Source organism: Eschrichtius robustus, chromosome 3 (assembly GCF_028021215.1).
Source record: "Eschrichtius robustus isolate mEscRob2 chromosome 3, mEscRob2.pri, whole genome shotgun sequence".
Lineage (NCBI taxonomy): Eukaryota > Metazoa > Chordata > Mammalia > Artiodactyla > Eschrichtiidae > Eschrichtius > Eschrichtius robustus.
In genome coordinates, this window is record NC_090826.1 from 141,658,220 (window position 1) to 141,680,134 (window position 21,915).

Genomic DNA, 21,915 nt, shown 5'->3' on the forward strand with positions numbered 1-21,915 from the left:
TTTTTTTTTTTTTTAAAGATACCCTTGTTTTTTATTTATTTTTATTTTTGGTTGCGTTGAGTCTTCGTTTCTGTGCGAGGGCTTTCTCTAGTTGTGGCAAGTGGGGGCCACTCTTCATCGCAGTGCGCGGGCCTCTCGCTATCGCGGCCTCTCTTGTTGCGGAGCACAGGCTCCAGACGCGCAGGCTCAGTAGTTGTGGCGCATGGGCTTAGTTGCTCCGCGGCATGTGGGATCTTCCCAGACCAGGGCTCGAACCCGTGTCCCCTGCATTGGCAGGCAGACTCTCAACCACTGCGCCACCAGGGAAGCCCTCTTTTGCTATCTTATAACCTGGAGTAGAGGGAGAATGCCAACAAGTATGGTATGTTGCACTTAAAGAAGACATAATATTCTCAAATTTTAATGAATAACAAGGCCTAAAGGAGAGATTTGGCACAGAATATTTAAGTTTGTTAATTACTGTTTCCAGTTTAAGTGCTGTATTTGGACTTAGTAACATAATATATTGCCTACAACTTTGAGGGCAGTCTGTTACGAGACATAATCCAAATGAGGATAAACTATTGGATTTATATACAAAATGATTGATGACCATTTTTTAATATAGTAGTTTGGGTTTGAATTTAGGCCTTCACAGCGGATAACTTAGAAAAGTTACTAAAACTTTCTATGCCCTAGTTTCTTCCTCTGTAAAAAGATGATATAGTAGGATCTACTGTGTATAATGTTACCTACCATTGTTGTAAGGATTAAATTAGATAAAACACATAAAGTGCCTCTTGTAAAAAGTAGGACGTTACATAAAATGTCTTTCAAGAAAAGATAAAAACCGCTTGTAGTTACCTGAAGATAACGCTTGAGGGGATATGTCTTTTCCAGTCTTGATTTACCTATGCATACTTTTTGTGTAGTTCAGATCATACTTGAGTATCCTGCTTTTCCTTATAACATGTCATAGACTTTCCAATTATGTCATTAAAATTTCTTCATAGGCAGTGTTAATAGCAGCATGATAGAATATCCTGTACTTAACCTAGATTTTCAGTAAATTCCAGGTTGGTAATTTCCAGTGTTTGTTCTTATAAATAATGCTGTTTTTAACTAACTTGTTTCTTAGGTCTGAAGAAGACACTTGAATCATGGGTGACGTTAAAAATTTTCTGTATGCCTGGTGTGGCAAAAGGAAGATGACCCCAACCTATGAAATTAGAGCAGTGGGGAACAAAAACAGGCAGAAATTCATGTGTGAGGTACTAAAAAAATACAGTTTACATTTATGTGACTTTTGAGGCTTATTTTATTATTAAAAGAACAGTGTTTTCTGTTTGAAAATGTTAATGTGTTGTACGTTGAGGAATCTTCTTTACTGTGACTTGCCTGTTACGTCTGCTTCATTATGAATCATTTTCAAGTGAGCATTACTGTTTTTTGGGTTTTTTGTGGCTGCACCACGCAGTTTGTGGGATCTTAGTTCCCCGACCAGGGATTAAACCTGGTCCCCTGGCAGTGATAGTGCAGAGTCCTAACCGCTGGACCTCCAGAGAATTCCCTGAGCATTACTTTTAAAACAATCTGATAGGTAAGTTATTCTAATTAGAACGTGAATCTTCCACAGCTTCCACAGTACCAGTAGTGCAGAATAGAAAAGTTGGACCAGCTGTTTGTAGTTTTACTAATTCCAGTAGAAAGTATATCAATTCTTTTTTTTTGAATTTTATTTTGTTTATTTTTTTATACAGCAGGTTCTTATTAGTTATCCATTTTATACACATCAGTGTATACATGTCAATCCCAATCTCCCAATTCATCCCACCACCACCACGCCCCTCCCCAATTTCCCCCCTTGGTGTCCATATGTTTGTTCTCTACACCTGTGTCTCTGTTTCTGCCTGGCAAACCAGTTCATCTGTACCATTTTTCTAGGTTCTGCATATATGTGTTAATATGTGATACTTGTTTTTCTCTTTCTGACTTACTTCACTCTGTATGACAGTCTCTAGATCCATCCACGTCTCTACAAATGACCCAATTTCATTCCTTTTTATGGCTGAGTAATATTCCATTGTATATATGTACCACATCTTCTTTATCCATTCGTCTGTCAGTGGGCATTTAGGTTGCTTCCATGGAAAGTAGATCAATTCTTGATTGCTTCAAGTCAGAGTACTTTAAAATAAATACAAATAGAGAGCTTGTTCTTGGGTCTTACAAAGTCAGATTTTAATGTGGAACATTCTGTTACATGAGATGAGATTGGGTGCATTCAGGGTGGTAATGGCCATAGACTGGAACATTCTGTTACGTGAGAAGAGGATATCTGAGCCCCATAAGTTAACATTCTTGTTTTTGAATTAGTTTATTACTAGACAACACGAATTAAGCTTTTTTTAATAAGACAACTGGTGAATTCTCTTAAGTGTGTTATTTTCAGTGTGTTTATAGAGTATATTTCCAACAGTTAACTGTAGTCTCTTAATGGACTAGTGAATTATGAATTTTTTAAAGACCAGAATTACGCAGGTCAGTCTCTCAAGGTATTTTTGTCTTGACTGTTAAAGGTTCGAGTGGAAGGATATAATTACACTGGCATGGGTAATTCCACCAATAAAAAGGATGCACAGAGCAATGCTGCCAGAGACTTTGTTAACTATTTGGTTCGAATAAATGAAGTAAAGAGTGAAGAAGTTCCAGCTATTGGGGTAAGTATGGCCAAGCACTTGAGACATATGTTATGAGGTTATGCTAATCCAGTATGTATGGAGGCCCAGGGTGATAAATTTTTCAATGTTGTTTTCAAATAGTATATTAATGTGTTCCAGAGTGAACCTTGGCATTTTGTTTTCTCAGAGAACTAGGATGATTTCCTGAAGATTTGGATTTTATTCTCATTATGTACCTGACTTGTGGGCTTGGGAGATCCCTTTAATCTGTATGTCTTAAGGTTTTATATATTTCATTCATTCAAAACTGATTTTTCAGAGCCTGTTGTATTCTGTGCACTCACAAAGACAACATTTTAAACAGAATATAAAAATCAGTAACTTTTTTTTTAATATTTATTAATTGGCTGTGCGGGTCTTAGTTGCAGCATGTGGGATCTTTAGTTGCAACATGCAGGATCCTTAGTTGGGCATGCGGGATCTAGTTCCCTGACCAGGGATCGAACCCGGGCCCCCTGCATTGGGATCTTGGAGCCTTAACCACTGGACCACCAGGGAAGTCCCAAAGTCAGTAACATTTTTTTTTTTTAAATTTTTATTTATTTATTTATTTATGGCTGTGTTGGGTCTTCGTTTCTGCGCGAGGGCTTTCTCTGGATGCGGCAAGCGGGGGCCACTCTTCATCGCGGTGCGCAGGCCTCTCACTGTCGCGGCCTCTCTTGTTGCGGAGCACAGGCTCCAGATGCGCAGGCTCAGTAATCGTGGCTCACGGGCCCAGTTGCTCCACGGCACGTGGGATCTTCCCAGACCAGGGCTCGAACCCGTGTCCCCTGCATTGGCAGGCGGACTCTCAACCGCTGCGCCACCAGGGAAGCCCCAAGTCAGTAACATTTTAAGATACGTTTCCTCCTATTGACATTCCCTTAGATAGTAGAGACAAAGTAGTATTTGGTGCAATGGAATATCATTCTTGTGTTTTTGATACCACGATCATTTTAATTATATTGGGAGTATGCAGCAAAAACCCCTTTCTAGTACTGTTTTGTTTTTTTTTTTTTTAAGTCATTACAACAGTCGCCTCCTTTATTTATTTATTTATTTATTTATTTATTTATTTATTTATTTATTTATTTATTTATTTATTTATTTATTTATTTTTGGCTGTGTTGGGTCTTCGTTTCTGTGCGAGGGCTTTCTCTAGTTGCGGCAAGTGGGGGGCCACTCTTCACCGCGGTGCGCGGGCCTCTCACTATCGCGGCCTCTCCCGTTGCGGAGCACAGGCTCCAGACGCGCAGGCTCAGTAGTTGTGGCTCACGGGCCTAGTTGCTCCGCGGCATGTGGGATCCTCCCAGACCAGGGCTCGAACCCGTGTCCCCTGCATTAGCAGACAGATTCTCAACCACTGCGCCACCAGGGAAGCCCCTCTAGTACTGTTTTTAAGAAATAAACTTTGGGGCTTCCCTAGTGGCACAGTGGTTGAGAATCTGCCTGCCAATGCAGGGGACAGGGGTTCGAGCCCTGGTCTGGGAAGAACCCACGTGCCGCGGAGCAACTAGGCCCGTGAGCCACCACTACTGAGCCTGCGCGTCTGGAGCCTGTGCTCTGCAACGGGAGAGGCCGCGATAGTGAGAGGCCCGCGCACCGCGATGAAGAGTGGCCCCTGCTTGCCACAACTAGAGAAAGCCCTCGCACAGAAACGAAGACCAAACACAGCCAAAAATATAAATAAATAAATAAATAAAATTTAAAAAAAAAAGAAACTTTGTCATTTAATTAAAAAATGAAAACTTGAATTTTCACAAAAATTCAGGTATTGTTGACATTATAAAAAGATTCACATTATGATTTAAGTAGATGCCTTAGGTAGTACATGAAAGGTCCAGTTTTTATAAAACCTTTAGGAATAATCTCTCAATTTTAACACTTTTCACTGAGTTTTTGTATTCTGACTTGGTTATAAAGGTAAAAATACATGGTGTTTTTCCTTCCATTGCTTTTACCCAGAAATTGAGTCTTACTTTCTAGTCTACTGTACCACCAGATAATTACAGGATTTTTAATTAGATTGGTTGAGCCATCTATAAAATGAAGGGGTTGGACAAGATGACCTGGAAGACTCTTTCTGGCTATGAAAAGAATGTTGCAAATATCTTTCAAATGTTGGAAGCTATTGGCCTTTGCTCCATCTGTTATGACCTATTCTGTTTTTTTTTAGCCTTTTCCTCCCTCTTGTAGTGTAGATCTGCCTGTGGCAAATTCTCTTTAATTCTTTTATGTAAAAATATTTTTATTTTACCTTCTTTCTTGAATATTTTCACTGGATATACAATTCTGAGGTGCCAGTTTTCTTTCAGCACTTTAAAGATAACATTCTGTTGTTGTCTTACTTCCATTGTTGTCTGATGAGAAGTCAGCAGTAATCAAATCATTTCCCCCTATATGTAATGTTTTCTTTGGTTGCTTTCATTTTTTTATCTTTGGTTTGTAGCAGTTTCACTGTGCTATAACTAGGCATGGTTTTCTTTGTACTTATCCTGCTTGGGGTTTGCTGAAATTCTTGAATCTGTAAATTTATGTCTTTCACCCAATTTGGGAAGCTTTTGGCTATTATTAAAAAAAATTTTTTTTCTGCCTCATTTTTTTGTCTTCTTTTTCTGGGACTCTTATGTTAACGTATATGTTAAACTTTCGATATTATCCCAAAGGTCCTGCAGGCTCTTTTCTTTTTCTCCTCCTTTCTCTCTACTCTTCAGATTAGATGATTTCATATATATGTATGTTCAGTATATGTTGAAGATAATCAGTGTATTCAGGTTCACTGATTGCTTTCTCAGTTCCATTTTGCTGTTAAGTCCATCAGTGATTTTTTTTTTCAGATGTTTTTCATGTCTAGAATTATCACCTTTTTTTTTTTTTTAACAGATTTCATTTTTCTGGTAGCATTTCTTACCTTTTCATTCATTATAACCATATGTTCATAATATGACTGTGAATTTCCTTTATGTCATTGACCATAGTTATAATATCTGCTTTAAAATCCTTGACTGCTAATTCTAACATCGGGCCATCTCAGGTTTGGGCTCTGTTGATTGTGCTTTCTCTTGAGATTTCTCCTCTTTGTATGTCAAGTAATTTTGGATTATATCCTGGGCATTGTGAATATTATGCTGTGGAGACTCTAAGTAATGTTATTCCTCCAAAGAGTATTTATTTTGTTATTGTGTTGTTAAGCAATTAATTTAGTTGGACTCAAACTGCAAACACTGTCTTTTGAGTGATAGCTCAAATCTCACTTCAGTTTTCTTATCCTACGCTAGGAGGCTTGGACTCTTTAGTTCAGGGGTTAGCCAGAGATTTGGGGAGAGTTTATACACAGAATTTGAGATTCCTTCTTTCCTTTCCAGGATTCCTTTCCCACTTTTTAGCAGCTTTGGTTTCCCCAAATTCTTATCCTCTGATATGTCAGGCCAGGAAGACTGGGTTTTCTATTGAGTTTTAGCTGCCTCACATGGTCTTCCCTAGAGCTAAAAGGCATAATAAACAGGAATTATACCCTTGCTATTTCTTGCTTTCTCCTTTCAAGATCCTTCCAGAAGCTGCCAGCTTTTGTTTACTTTTTAGTGCCTGTGTATAGCCAAGGGGGTTTTAGGGGTGTTCTAGTTCTTGTTTTTATTTTCCTAGAGCTCATGTTATCTGCAGGAGTCAGTCTAGTAGGAGCTTACTTGGTCATACCATAAACAATATCCTACTTACAGTTTTTTCTTGTTAGCATTTTGGCACATGCAGATTTTTCCCATTAAATGCTCTGAATATGCATTTTCTGCTCTCTCCCTCACTTCTTCCAGCTACACTGGCCTTCTTGCAGTTCCTCAAATATGCCGGCATCTTTTCCACCTCAAGACTTTTGTACTTAACTATTCTTTCTGCCTATAGTGCTCTTCCCCAGCCATCCTGTTTAAAATTGCAAATCTGCTGTTACCCTGGTACTTCTTATTTCCTTTCACTGTTGCATTTTTCTTCATAGCACTTACTAACTTCTAGCCCGCTGCTTCTCAACTCAACAAGTCATCTTGTCCCGCAGGGATGTTTGGCAATTTGTGGAGACATTTTTGTTGTTACAACTGGGAGGGAGTGGTGGTGACACTGACATCTAGTAGGTGGAGGCCAGGGGTGCTGCCAAATATCCTGCAATGCACAGGAGAGCATCCTACAACAAAGAATTATCCAGCCCAAAATGTCAGTTATACTGAGATTGAAAAACCCGCTTCTAACCTTATTTTTTCCCCTAGATCCTCATATTAGAATTAAATTCATGAGAGCAGAGGATTTTTTTGTCTGTTTTTAGTTCATTGCTGTGTCTCTAGCATCTAGAATAGTTCCTGGCCCATATAGCAGGCATTTAATATTTTTTGGTTAGATGAATGATGAATGGATGAATTTGGAAAAATATTATATCACAAGCCAGTCTTTACTTTTAGATACCATCTTTATTTCACCTCCCCATCCCTGCCAAACCCTGTTTGTGTCACTTCACTTGCCTTTTCACTCAACAGAATGCACTTGCCAAAAATGACCTGTTTCTAAATGCAAAGGTTACTTAAATTTTTTATTGCAGAAAATGTCAAATGTGTATCAAAGCAAGTATAGGAATGATATGAACCCCTATGTTCCCATAATCCAGTTGTAACACTTTTCAGCATGGCCAATCATGATTCATCTCTATAATTTCTATCTATATTCTTCCTTCTGGATTATTTTGTAGCAAATCCCAAACATCCTGTCATTCATCTGTTACTGTTTCGGTTTGTATCCCTAAAAGATAATCCTTTAAAAAACATAGCAATTCCATTATCAAACCTAAAAAAAGAAATTGAAGAATAGTTTCTTAATATTCCCAAATACCCTCAGTATTCAGATTTTCCTGATTGTTTCATAAATCCATTTTTAATAGGTTATTTAAATCATGCTCCAAATGATGTCCATATACTACAATTGATTGATATCTAGTCTTTTAATCATTAGATTCTCTCTCCCTCTTCCTTTGTCTCTAATTTTTCTTTGGAATTTGTTTATTGAAGAAAACATGTTATTTATTCTTTAGTTTCCCACAGTTTAGATTTTGCAGCTATATCCCTCTGGTATCATAAAACATGTTTCTCTGTTCCTCTATTTCCCATATTTGGTAGTTAGATTGGAGACTTGATCAGATTCAGATTTGATTGGGGTAGAGGGGCAGGAGCAAGAAATTTCCAAAGATGATGGTCTGTACTTCCATCAGGAGGAGGTGCATGATGTGATGTTAGCAGCCATTGATACCACCGTGTAGATTTATTTCATTAGCACATTCCTTTGATTTTTAGCTGGAATACTTTTATAACAAGAAACTGCCTTAAAAAAACAAAAACAGAACCTCTCCTTATCAATAATTTAGTCACTCAGGTATAATTTATACAGAAAAAGCAAGATAAATGTTATGATTCTTTCCCTTTAACAATGAAAAGAAATAAGTTTGTCCCTAGCATCTTCCAAAGGTCACCAGCTAGGTTTTTTCCCAAAATTATTATGAACTCATTGGTTCAAATATATAACATATTTTAATCCATTATTTTTGTTGTTGATGTTTATTTTAAGTTGTCCCATTTTGGACCAGTAGGACCCTCTTCACATTGATTTCTAAGTTCATTTAACCTTACCCCTTAGTCTTTGATCACTTTCATGCTTTGTGGCATGCCATATGTTTGGCTCAACTTGAATTTTCCTATCTGAGATCTGGAATCAGCCATTTCTTAAGATCCCTGGTTCTTTTCACCGGGGGTTGATTTTTAGAGGCCACAAACTGAGTGCCAGAAGTTACTGCTAAATTGGTCATTGTTTTAGCTTTTTCAGTGTACACAGCTTGGGAAAAATTTTTCCAAGACAAGATATATTTTGAGTTCCACCTGATGCTTCCAGTTTAAATTCAGAATTGCAGGGCTTTTGCTTAACTTTAGTGTAGATCGGTATGTCCATTTTCCCCCAATCCAAGAACCATGTTTCCTTGCAGTGCCCCAACATAATTACTCTGTTGCTTTATTCAATAATACATGTACAACAGTCTCACACTATAAATTCCACTGCTACCACCAATAATACGATTACTGAAAAGTTTAACATTTTTTGCAATTCTTTTCATATTTAGGGTGTATCCTACTATAGACATACAAATTACTGCACTTTAAAGTTTGAAAGAATTCCTGTTTGTGATCATACTGTCATCTCTATACTCAGGTTCATCTGTTTCATTTTGCTTTTGATTTTTAGGGATCACCTTTTTAAAATTGGAGAACCAAATTAAATAGTTACATAGTTTTGATGTTAAATTAACAAAAGAAGTATATTTAGAAAAGTCTGGCTTCTGTTCCTGCCTCCTCCATCCTTTTTCCTGTCTTCCAGTTTTTTGTTTTTGTTATATAGTTTTTGGTCAACCTTTTTCTAACTATAAGCAAAGAAAAAAATGTATATATATTAATATCCCTTACCGCAACTCTTTATTAAATTAACACTATCTTATTGTGTACACTTCTTTTTCTTTACCTACGTGTTTTTCACTTCCATAGTACCATAGTTTATTCAACTAGCCTCTATTGATGGAATTTTGTACTATCTTTTTACTGTTACTTATAATGCTGACATGAATAGCCTATGTATTATGCATATGTATGCATATGAATTTTTGCAGTTTTGCTAATCTGTCTGTGGGAGAGATTCCTTGAAATGGAATTGCTGGGTCAAAGGATATATGCCCGTGTGATTTTGCAAGCTATTACAGTTTTCTCTCTCCATAGGATAGGAATTGTATTATTTTGCAATTTTCACCTTTTCAGTCATTTCCAGTGGTTCTCAACAGGGGCAGCTGCCCCCCACCGGGGTGGGGTGTCATTGGCAATATATAGATAACATTTTTGACCAAGGGGGCGGGGGTAGGCTGCTACTGGCATCTAGTGGGTAGAGGCCAGGGACAGTCCCCCACAACAAAGAATTAACTATCCAAAATGTCAGTAGTGTCAGGGTAGAGAAACCTCAGTCTACCACCTCACCACTGCTCTATTTTTGTCAGTCTGTGGTAGGTATCTCAGTATACCTTTAATTTGCCTTCCTTTTATTTTTAGTGAAGTTGAAGATCTTTTGGCATTTCAGGGCCATTTGCATTTCTTTTTCAATGAGCTTGTTCATATATTTTACCCATTTTTCTGTTATTTTTTAAGTTATTTGCATATTAGCAATAGTAATCCTTTATCTGTGATATGATACAAATATTTTTTTTTCCAGTTTGTCCTTTATATCTTTGATTTTGTGTGTGGTATTTTCTGCCATACCAAAAAAAATGTTCTTAATGTAAACTAATACTCCCCCACCCCTCCCCTTTTTTACCGAATTGGTGTTCAGCTTTATTGTTCACATCCTCCATCTCAACACACTCTTCCTTTGTCTTCTCTATTACCCAGTCTTCGTGATTTTCTTCCTGTCTCTCCAGCTGCTCCCTAATTTTGTGTTCTATCATTCCCTCACTTAGTAGGGTATGGTCCCATACCCTTAAGTGTTCCATACCATAGTTATCCCATCCTTTGTTCATACTACTCTGTAAGCTTTGCATTCTATCAGGTATTGGTACTTGAATCTTTTTTGTAATGAATGCATCAATCCTTAACTTTTACTTAGACTAAACCATAATTAATCTTTTGATATCACTTGACATGAAGCTGTATATTTCTTCATCTTGAACAAAACCTTTCACCTCAATAGATCAACTTTAAACAGGCATTCCCCAAAAAAGTGACTGCAGTGAGAATTTATGAAACTTCCCTGTACAACTTGTCTCTTTTCCTGAACTTGAATTTTTAAATTATGTACAGTGAACAGTTTTTCTGGCCTTGCTTCCTTCTATTAGATGAAAATCTTTTTGGTTTTTGATGGGGATTTTGTTTGATTTATTCATAGGAACAATATGCCCTCTGAAATAATGAACCTATTTTGTCACCTGTGTTGGGTGGGGGGTTGGTCACATCAGTCTGTAGGTGAGTCTATGTTGAATACTGTGTTGAATTCTTAATGTAATATTGCAAGATTATCAGAACGCTTGAACCATTGTACATTTCAATGTATCACCTATATCAACAGATTTAGTAGTTTTGGGAGTCTTTAAAAATTATTTAAGAGAAAAAATGATAGTGTTTTAATTTGTGTTTCTTTCGTTATTAATAAGTAGACCATTTGTTCTAAATGTTAATTATTTCTAACTTCTTTATTTGAATTGTCTATTTGCTTATCTATTGGTAGTTCATGTTTTACTATCAGTTCTAGAAGTAAAAAAATAACATTTTTTACAGTGTTTAATGCATGTTCATTGCAGAAATTTTAGAAAACATAAAGATTATAAAAAAGACAACATAAATAAACCATAGTATTGCCAGTGTCGCTAAAATCTCTGTATTTTTGTTTAGATATTTAAATGTGTATTTTAACATGATAGAATACAAATTGCGTATACTATTTTATAACCTCGTTTTTTCGCTTATCTTAATATAATAAACATTTTCTCATGTCATTAAACCTTCCTTAGGGCAGAGCCAAGTTTATATGCACAGTGACACGCCTTTTAATACCCTTTTCTGCATCTTAATCTTAATTGATCAGTAAATGTAAAAAAGGAAATCCTTCCTGTCTTAGTGCTGCTATAACAAAGTACCATAGACTGAGTGGCTTACTTATCACACTTACGTAAGCTGGGAAGTGTTAAGATAAAGGTTCTGTCTGATTCAGTGTCTGGTGAAAGAGCTCTCTGCTTTGCTTTTTTTTTTTTTTTTTTTTTTAATAAGGGCACTGTACCCTTTCAGGAAGGCTCCACTCTCATGGCCTTATCACCTCCCATAGGCCCCGACTCCTGGTAACTATCACATTGGAGGTTAGGATTTCAATATATGAATTTTGGGGAGACACAGGCATTTAATCCATAATACTCTCCATCACTGGAAGGTAGGAAGTTGTCCCACTAAAAAAACCTCAGTCTTGAAGAAATTTTTTCTTAAGTTGATGTAGATAGAGAGCGAGGTAGAATGGAATTGTGGCCCTGGAGTGGGCAAGGTGGTGGAAAGAGGAAAGACAAGTAAACATTGTGGCACCAGTGCTGCTCACTGGTTTTTTGCTGGGACCTGGCTATTAACGGTGTCCCAGGAGTAGGCTGTACTTTGCCTCAAGCCCTATGCTATCTGTATAAAGAAATCTTTCAGTCAAAAAGATTGAAAATAAAGACATAAATAAAGCTGTACCAGGCAAATGAAGTACAAAATAATGTAGAAGTAGCAATATTAATATCAGAGCAAACTTTAAGGAGGGAAGCAGCAAAGACAAAGAAACATCAATTCACAGTGTATCAGTCTGTCTAGCATGAGAAATACTAATGTATGTATTGGTAAAACCAAGATGGTAATGGGAGACAGTGGCAAAGGGACCAAAAAATTCCAAACACTTGGAAATTTGAATTCTTAGTTCTAAGTGAAAATTTAAAATTACAATTACAGACTGTTTAGATAACATTGTCTATCAAAACTCTGGAGTGCCAGAGGAATATTCTATTCAAAGGAACGTCATCGAATGCTTTTATTTTTTATTTTTTATTTTTTTTAATTCTTTTTATTTATTTATTTTATTTATGGCTGTGTTGGGTCTTCGTTTCTGTGCGAGGGCTTTCTCCAGTTGCGGCAAGTGGGGACCACTCTTCATCGCGGTGCGCGGGCCTCTCACTATCACGGCCTCTCTTGTTGTGGAGCACAGGCTCCAGACGCGCAAGCTCAGCAATTGTGGCTCACGGGCCTAGTTGCTCCGCGGCATGTGGGATCTTCCCAGACTGGGGCTCGAACCCGTGTCCCCTGCATCGGCAGGCAGACTCTCAACCACTGCGCCACCAGGGAAGCCCAAATGCTTTTATTTTTATACAAGGAATAGTTTTTTAAATGAATGGGCTAATAAGTTTCAATTCAGGAAGATACACCAGATAAAACAGGAAGAAATTAATAAAGGCAAAATCAGAAATTGCTGAATTAGAAAGGAAAAAAGTATCAATAAAAGTGATAAGTGGGGCTTCCCTGGTGGCGCAGCGGTTGGGAATCTGCCTGCCAATGCAGGGGACACGGGTTTGAGCCCTGGTCTGGGAAGATCCCACATGCCGCGGAGCAACTAGGCCCGTGAGCCACAACTGCTGAGCCTGTGCGTCTGGAGCTTGTGCTCCGCAACAAGAGAGGCCGCGACAGCGAAAGGCCCGCACACCGCGATGAAGAGTGGCCCCCGCTTGCCGCAACTAGAGAAAGCCCTCCCACAGAAACGAAGACCCAACACAGCCAAAAATAAATATAAATAAATAAAAAATTTTAAAAAAAGACCTATGATTTAAAAAAAAAAGTGATAAGTAAAAATTTTTGATGTTCTTTGTAAAAGATAAATAGTCCATCCCAAGTCTAATTAAGAAAAAAGTAAATAGATTCACAGTCCTTTATCAAAAACTCACGTGGTTAGATGGGTTTGAGAATGCAGCATGTTTCGTATTTGAGAAAAGTAATTTGGTGCACATACCATATCTTATGACACCTCTAGCAGATCTGAGTCAGAACCCTGTAATCCGACTTTTTTACTATATCACATTGATGAGTCTAGAAGAAATATCTACTCAGTGATCAACTTAATAGAGGTTTTAAAAAACATTTGACAGAATTAAGTGCTTATTACCAATAAGGTACTTAGGAAATGGAGTAGAAAAATACTTCCTAGACATGCTAAAAGGTATCATCTAAAAATAATAGTGAACACTGTACTAAAAACAAAGTGCTGCTCAAAGTGTTTGTTACAGTTTGTGAGGAGGTAAATACAGAAATGAGTAAGAATTTAGAAATACTTAATGATGTTTTGACAGTAAACTTGTATTTGTTGAATCTAATAGTTAGAAAACTTGGGCTTGTGTTTTATGTTTTTCTATTTCATATTTCTAGGAATTTATTTTTGGTATATTTTACGAAAATATTGTTCCCAGTGGATTAGGGGAAAAAACTCAAAGCCAGTTCTTCATCACGGATAGTTCGAGATGCCCTGCGCTAGGGGAACTTCTGTAAAGTTAAAACAAGACCAAGGTGTCCACTGTCACCACCATTACTCAGTGTAATGCAGTAAATAAAAAGGAATAAAAGGAATATGTAGAAAGAAATGAGGTGTAAGTATTATAAAGAATTTAATTGGACAAATATCTTACTATAATAGTAAAAATTATAAAGAACTTGTGCATATGTAGTTCGTAAGACCTGTAAGAACAGTGCAATGGATTTTCAGTGAAGGATAGCATCAAGAACTCTTTTAAGAGTCTGAGATTTTACCATACTTGCAAGCTAACAATTCAGACTGCCACAGTTTCATAGATACTGGCAGAAGATACATGACTTCTGAGTCAGAGACAAAGGATGTTGTTACTCATGGGATAGTAGGCACCATACTCTTCATGTTTGCCTCAGTTCCCCCTTGTCCCTGAACCCCTTGGGGGATGGTGTGGAGTAGGTCCAGGTGGATGCTGAGGACACAGTGGGTCTGTGTCACAGCTGAGGCACCTGAGCTTAGGAAAGCCCCCAGTGTTGGGGGGCTGCTGGCAAACCTGCCAGCTATCTTTATCATCCTTGTTAGGAAACAAACCTGCGTCCTACCCTGGAGGAAGATATTGTCTTCATCTTGCAAGTTTATTTGGTCTCCAAGCATCCTTGAAAAAATGTTTAAATAAAACTTGAAGAAGCATGAGATACCTGTGGGGAACCGTCTCAGCAGATAGAAGAGTGACGAAATGTAGAGCCATGTATTTGGGCGGGCGTGTTGCTGGAAGTTGTGAGCCGGTGGGGCTGTTATTGTAAGACAGCAGCCAGCTCATTGTCAGGAAGTCCGTTCTCCCTGAGTAAGTTCTATAAATTTAACATAATATTTCATAAATTAGAGGAAAAGGGTAATTAGGAAAAATTATTGCTGAAGAATTTGAAGAAGTTAAAAGTATTAGCCATTCCTCATATATTAATAAAGATTTTTAATTATTTTTAATTTGCAGTAACTAAATTTGCATGATACTAGTTTCAAGATGGAGAGGGGTGGTATATGCATACATGTGCCTATGTGTGTATGCAAATAACGTAGAACGGTCTCAGGATAGGAAAGGCCATTTTACTGAGGTGTCACAGCAGAAACTAGATTTGACTGCGGAAACAAAAACAAAATAACGTTAAGCAGCGTTTAACAAAGTTAAGAGGAAAAGGACAAATTATTTTGCAACTTGTATGACACAGTGAATAGCACTGAAATATTAAATTCTTAGAGATTAGTGGGAATGATGAATTATCCAGATAGAATAATGGGCAAAGAAAATGTAAATGAAAATAACCGGTCGCCATAACAACAAAACAAAACTAATACTGGTAAAGATGTAAGACATATGCTGTAATTCCGAGGATTGGTGAGGCTGTGGGGAAGTAGGTTCTCATATAGAGTGCAAGCGTGGAAGTCAGCCTTTCTGTAGAGCGCTGTGGTGCTTTTTTAAATCTTGATGCCTTTTAACCCAGGAGTTCCCTTTCATGAATTTTTCCCAAAAGAAATAAGCCAAAGTACAAAGAGTTTATGGCAATGCTGTTTTATGATTTAAGATTGGCTACAATCTGAATGTCTGTTAACATGGAGACTGTGATCTCCCACAATCCCTATTTTTCATTTCTGGTAGTATTGTATTATACTTGACATACTGTGTATTTATTTGTTGTTTATTTAGCTCTGTAAGAATACAGAATTAGAATATAGCTCTGTAACTACAGAACATCTGGTTGTTTCATTATTTTATCCTCAGTACCCATAACAATGTCTACCACGTAGACGTCTCTTTACAGATGCTTCTTGGAAGTTGAACATATTTATAAAGATATTAAGTGGAGGGACTTCCCTGGTGGTCCAGGGGTTAAGAATCTGCCTTCCAGTGCAGGGGATGCAGGTTCGATCCCTGGTCGGGGAACTAAGATCCCCGGTGCTGCGGGGCAGCTAAGCCCATGCACTCCACAACTACTGAGCCTGCGCGCTCTAGAGCCCGAGCACCACAACTAGAGAACGGCCCATGTGCCGCAACTGAGACCTGACACAGCCAAATAAATAAATAAATAAATATTTTATTTAAAAAAAGATATTAAGTGGAAAAGGTAAATTAACTATACAGCATAAACTGATCCCGCTTTTTGTGGAAAAACTGTATTCATCTACATAATTATGTAATCTCCAGATGGAAAATTATGAATATTTTTACTACCCTATCCTTTTCTGCCTGAAATGAGAGCATAATAGTTTTATAATACTGAAAAAACAAAGATGTTAATATTATGAGGAGAGGAGGGGTGACACGTGGACCTCCTCTAAGAATAAAAGAATTTAATAGTCTCTGAAGGCAAAATTACTGACACTGCCTTGACTTTTCCTCTTGCAGGTAGCACCCCCTCGGCCCCCAATTACTGATGCACCTGACAGCACAGCAGATACTGGTGAAGGTTTACCAACAGCTGTGGGAGGACCTCTTCCACATCTGGCTCTCAAGGCAGGTAAGGGACTTGAATGTGTGCACATGACTGAGAATAAGATACACGATCTTGCATGGTCATCATCTTTCTTTCTCACTTGGATAGATAGAAATAACTATAGTAAACTCATAATTTTCAGAGAACCCAAGAACTACATAAGCTTGCAAATACCACCAGATTATTTAATCTCTTTTATAAAGTGGTACAGCTCAATTCCTTGCTGTCATTAGCTTTTACTAGTTTTTGATCTCTGGATAGATTTTGCACAGGCTAGAACATTTGGTTAAAGGGGTCTTATTTACTGCCCTTTCTTGTTTCTAACTTATTTCTACCAAATATATTGTAGGCTTGTTTGTTTGCCTTATGTATCCCAGTCATTGCTGAATTCTATATATACCAAAACTTTATTAGTGTGTGCACTGTAGGGTAGATTAAGTGGAATATTTGTCAAATTACCTAAGTCTCAGATCCAGTGTTTATGAAACAAGAATAGCAGTAGTATTTACTTATAAGATTATTATGAAGAGTAAACTTTTAAAAAGCATATAATAAACTTGGTAGAGTTTCAGTCAGTATTAACTATTATTTTTAGTTATTCTGCTTTCTCATCAAGATTCATCACTTTTCAGCACCTTTGAAGCTTCTCCTTATTTCCGTCTCTAGCACTAGTAGTTAGCTTTCTTTCAGGATCATACTTAGCAAAGAAACCGTTTTATCATTTAATCAGCTATTATTGGGTTGGCCAAAAAGTGCCTTTGGTTTTTAAGTAAAAATAAAAGACACATTTTTCATTTTCACCAAGAACTTTATTGACCAACGTATCCACCTTTTTGTTCCACTACCTTCTGCCATTTTTTCGGCAACTTCATAATTCCATCTTCCCAAAACTTTTTAGCTTTTTGAGCAAAAAACTGTTTCAGGTGCCTTTTACAGTCTTCCAGGGAATTGAAATTTTTTCCATTAAGAGAATTTTGTAAAGACCTAAATAATTGGAAATCTGAAGGTGCAATGTCTAGTGAATACGGCGGATGAATCAGAACTTCCCAGCCAAGCTGTAGCAGTTTTTGCCTGGTCATCAAAGAAACATGTGGTCTTGCATTATCCTGGTGGAAGGTTATGCGTTTTCTGTTGGCTAATTCCAGACGCTTTTCGTCGAGTGCTGCCTTCAGTTGGTCTAATTGGGAGCAGTACTTGTTGGAATTAATGGTTTGGTTTTCTGGAAGGAGCTCATAATAGAGGACTCCCTTCCAATCCCACCATATACACAACATCACCTTCTTTGGATGAAGACAGGCCTTTGTTGTGGTTGGTAGTGGTTCATTTCACTTGCCCTGTGATCTCTTCCGTTCCACATTATTGTACAGTATCCACTTTTCATCACCTGTCACAATTTGTTTTAAAAACAGAACATTTGGGACTTCCCTCACGGTACAGTGGTTAAGAATCAGCCTGCCAGTGCAGGGGACATGGGTTTGAGCCCTGGTCCGGGAAGATCCAACGTGCCATGGAGCAGCTAAGCCCGTGCGCCACAACTACTGAGCCTGTGCTCTGTACCCAGCAAGCCACAACTACTGAGCCCGTGCGCCTAGAGCCCGCACACTGCAACTAAGAGTAGCCCCCACTCACCACAACTAGAGAAAGCCTGCGCGCAGCAACAAAGACCCAGTGCAGCCAAAAATAAATAAATAAAATAAATTTTAAAGTAATAATTAAAAAAATAAATTAAAACAGAACATTTTCATTACGTTTAAGTAGAGAATCACATGTGGAAGTACGGTCAAGAAGGCTGTTTCTGCTTAACTTACGTGGAACCCAAACATCAAAGTGATTAACATAACCAAGCTGGTGCAAATGATTTTCAGCAGTTGATTTGGATATTTTGAGCATGTCAGCTATTTCCCATGTGGTATAACATTGAATGTTCTCAATTAATGTCTCGATTTGATCGCTATCAACTTCAACCTACCTGACCATGGAGAAATCTCCAGCACGAGACTTCACAAACCACTTCTGACACGTTCGATCACTCACAGCACCTTCTCCATACACTGCACAAATCTGTTTTTGCATTTCAGTAGCGTTTTCACCTTTCTTGAAATAATAAAGCACAATATGCCGAAAATGTTGCTTTTTTCCTTCCATCTTCAATATTAAAATGGCTACACAAAAATTCACCAATTTTGATAAGTCTTTTATTAAATGCTCGCTGATATGACAGCTGTCACATACAGTCTAACAAAATTGTTTTAAATGAAGTTAAAGACAACTTAAGTGCTACTAGAGCCATCTTACAGGAAAAACCTGAACGAACCTTTTGGCCAACCCAGTACATATGCAACAACTTAAAGCTACATTGATAACATATGCTGGGTTATCAGTCACTTATGATCATTACTTGTAGCACCCCCCTGTATACCATCTTTGGAATTAGCAATTTAGACCTGTATTCAGTCACGTAACACTTTTCAGGTAAGTCATAGAGGTTTCAGGCCCATTTCCAAATAACTGAAACGTTGGATTTCTAATAATGGAGTGCTAAAATCTAAATTAGGAGTATTTTTTTAAAATATTTAGGATCTTCGTACAGTTTGATTTATCAAGGGAACAATCATTTTCTTCCTGTAATAGAAAATAATTCTGGAATTGGGGCCTCTGGCTATGGTGCTCCTGGGCCCACCTGGGATCGAGGAGCCAACTTGAAGGATTATTACTCAAGAAAAGAAGAACAAGAAGTACAAGCGGTAAGGCTGTAACCCTGTGTTAACACCTCCTGGAATGTGATTTAGGACTTGGTTCATGGCAAGGTTTAAGATATTTGCAACTTAATAATTTGGTGATTGTTTTAAGTAGTTATTTGAGACTGATTGTTCACCCAAAACACCATAAACCTAAGCTGCCTGTTAAATCTGGTCATTAGAATTGCCTGTGAAATAAAACAGTTTTTCATGGTGTTAATAAAAGATCTCTTCATCTGCTTTGTAGGAAATGTAGTTGCCTCAGTAAACCTCATTTCATGAGCACTCATAGTAAAAGCGTTTTGATAAGACAGAACACTTACTTTTCCACTTGATATATGCAAAGTGTTAAAACCAGCGTAAAAAATTTTGTCAAAGGTTTCTTTGGAACAGTTTAAATACAGTACATTAACTAATGGATTGTTTATACAATAGGGCCACCACATGGAGTAAAAACTAAATTCTGGCTCAGTTTCGACTAGGATTAGAAGCTATTAAAAAAAACAACTTTTGCATTATAAAGCATGGTACAAAAAAGTTATTGTTATAAATTTTTGTGCCTTAAGTGTACATAACTAAACTAAACTTAGTGCAGCCAAATTTAATTATCATTGATTCAACAGACCCTTGAATCCGAAGAAGTGGATTTAAATGCTGGGCTGCATGGAAACTGGACCTTGGAAAATGCTAAGGCTCGTCTGAACCAATATTTCCAAAAAGAAAAGATCCAAGGAGAATATAAGTACACCCAAGTGGGTCCTGATCACAACAGGTTTGCTTGTTTCACTCTTTGCCTTCTGTAGTAAGTTAGGGTTTTGTATAGTCATTGTTCTGTTTTTGTATGTGCTGTCTGGTTCAGTTTGTGGATTAGCAGCAAATTGTGAAAAGATATGTTACTTTGCCCAAGAAAAATCGTCATTGATTTGTAATGTGCAGTTTACCATGGTTTTCACTTAGGAGTGTGATTTTAGCTGTGTAAGAAGTTCTGCAAAAATCTGCTGTTTGTGTTGCTAGACTTTTAGGTTCTCGTATGAATCTGAGAGGCAAAACTCGTAGCCACAAGTAGTGGTTTTGTCCATAATTGACTTAAAAATCAGCCAGAGGTGGTGAGTTTATTGTTCACTGTGGTATTAGAGGCAGTTATAATGTTTATTTCTTCAATGCGTCAAGTTAGACACTTAAGTTTAGAGTCTTCAGAGGTAGATGGCATTGCATCTAGATCCAAATTTCCCATCAGCTTGGAAAGTTGCCAGCTCTTGAGTCCTATTATTGAAGTTTTAAGGGCTTATTGTAAAGCTGAAGGAGAGCCTCAGTCTTTGTATGTGAGTCAAATTAGCACACTTTTATTCTGTTAAATGTATAAAACTGCACATAAAGGGAGGAGGTTGTTCTAACAGTGACAGTATGTTTCTCAGCCTGCTTGCTGTTCTTCCTGAGAGCATTCCAGGGTGTAGTAGTTATTACTCCCAGGAAGGCTCATATGGATTAGACTCTTCTGGGGGCACTGTATTTTATTGGAAGGGAGGGAATGTTATAATGGAAATCTGGATGATTTAATTTGCTGTCCTTATATGAAATAAATTATTCAAAATACATCAAAAGTTTTTCCCTTGAAAGTCAAAGGGTTCTTTGGTTGCATCTAGCAGCCCTAAAATAATTATAACTAACGAAAAACTTTGACACTGGTCAAAATGATGTTCAGAGCATGGTTCCCCCTGCTTCCCACTGTTTTGTTCTATCCTGAATTCTCAAATACTTAATTTTGACATCAGACTTTTTTAAACCCTCAAAGATCATAAAGGAAAAGATTCATTTGTTGATGATTTTTTTTTTAATATTTTGTTTTTCTGCACTGATTGGGCTTAGTAGCACTTGGTGACTTTAAGAACAGTTAGATAATTTAAGTATGCCTGAAGCTTATTGTAAACTTTTTTTTTTTTTTTAAGTGTCTTAATTGACTTCTGATACAAAGTTGAAGAATTCAGGCTATGACCAGGAAGGCAGACACAGTTGGGGGAGCTAGGACAGCATTGCTCCTTATATGTCCTTTATTTAAAGACATAACAGACAGCAACACCAGAGGTCTGTGTTCATACACACATGTGCTGCTGCTTAGGCTGAACTAAGCAATCACATGGGAAACTATTGTAAACTGATTTCTGGTGTTGCTGTTCCCCCTAGGTGGAGGAGAATGAGATTGAGTGCTGACTTTAAGCCTGGCTGAGAAACATACTGGCATCGGTGTCATTAATGAAAGGGTGGATGTTGTTCCCTTGAAAGCCAGTGGCCTTTGACCCCTGAAGCCGCTGTGCCTGAAGGTCAGTTCACAAGAGGTATAGGAAGGAATCTAACATTTATTTTTTTTCTAAAGTCTCACCTAACCTTTTATTCACAGCACGAAGTCGAGGTTAGAATGTACATGAGTAGTGGAAGGATCAGAGAGCATAGTTTTCAAAGGGCAGTTTTGCCCTTGTTAAAACCTAAATTTATTCCCTAGAATCTGCTAGCAATTTTAGCTATAATTTTCAAAAATATTTTGTTCTCCAGGACCTGATTTAAATAAAGTGTGATATAAATAAGCTAAATGTTTTGTTATCAAGGGCTGCTTCCAACTGCAGGCAGATATCAGACCCCTGCCTCAGGAACCACTGACATGTGCACAGTGTTTGTACACCCATGTGTATGTGTGCATACCTGTGTATATTTAGCTTATCTTAGCAGATTGAAATCATTAGTGGGTGGCCCATGCAAAGGAATCTTAGAACAATCACAATTATAATTTAAGGAGTTTTAGGCCTATTTTATTTCTTGGCCTCAAGCTGAGTGGAAAATTCCTTTTCACTGAATGTATTCTAGCTATTCAGACTGCAACCTGTGAAATAAGAGTTAAAAGTAAGTAAATATAGGACCAAA

At 37.6% G+C, this 21,915-nt stretch overlaps 1 protein-coding gene across 2 annotated transcripts in view; it reads left to right on the top strand.

Annotated features, from left to right (window-relative positions):
* Positions 1-21,915, top strand: part of DHX9 (DExH-box helicase 9) — a 55,975-nt gene that overhangs the window by 1,945 nt on the left and 32,115 nt on the right. Inside the window, exons 2-6 of one of the 2 annotated variants that reach the window (XM_068541365.1) lie at positions 1,118-1,250; positions 2,559-2,699; positions 16,177-16,288; positions 18,896-19,008; positions 19,626-19,774. In XM_068541365.1, coding sequence (XP_068397466.1) covers positions 1,140-1,250; positions 2,559-2,699; positions 16,177-16,288; positions 18,896-19,008; positions 19,626-19,774 — 626 coding nt within the window. In that variant the 5' untranslated portion in view covers positions 1,118-1,139. Of the gene's footprint in view, positions 1-1,117; positions 1,251-2,558; positions 2,700-16,176; positions 16,289-18,895; positions 19,009-19,625; positions 19,775-21,181; positions 21,321-21,915 lie in introns of those variants that run through there. The other variant, XM_068541366.1, reaches the window with a different exon arrangement.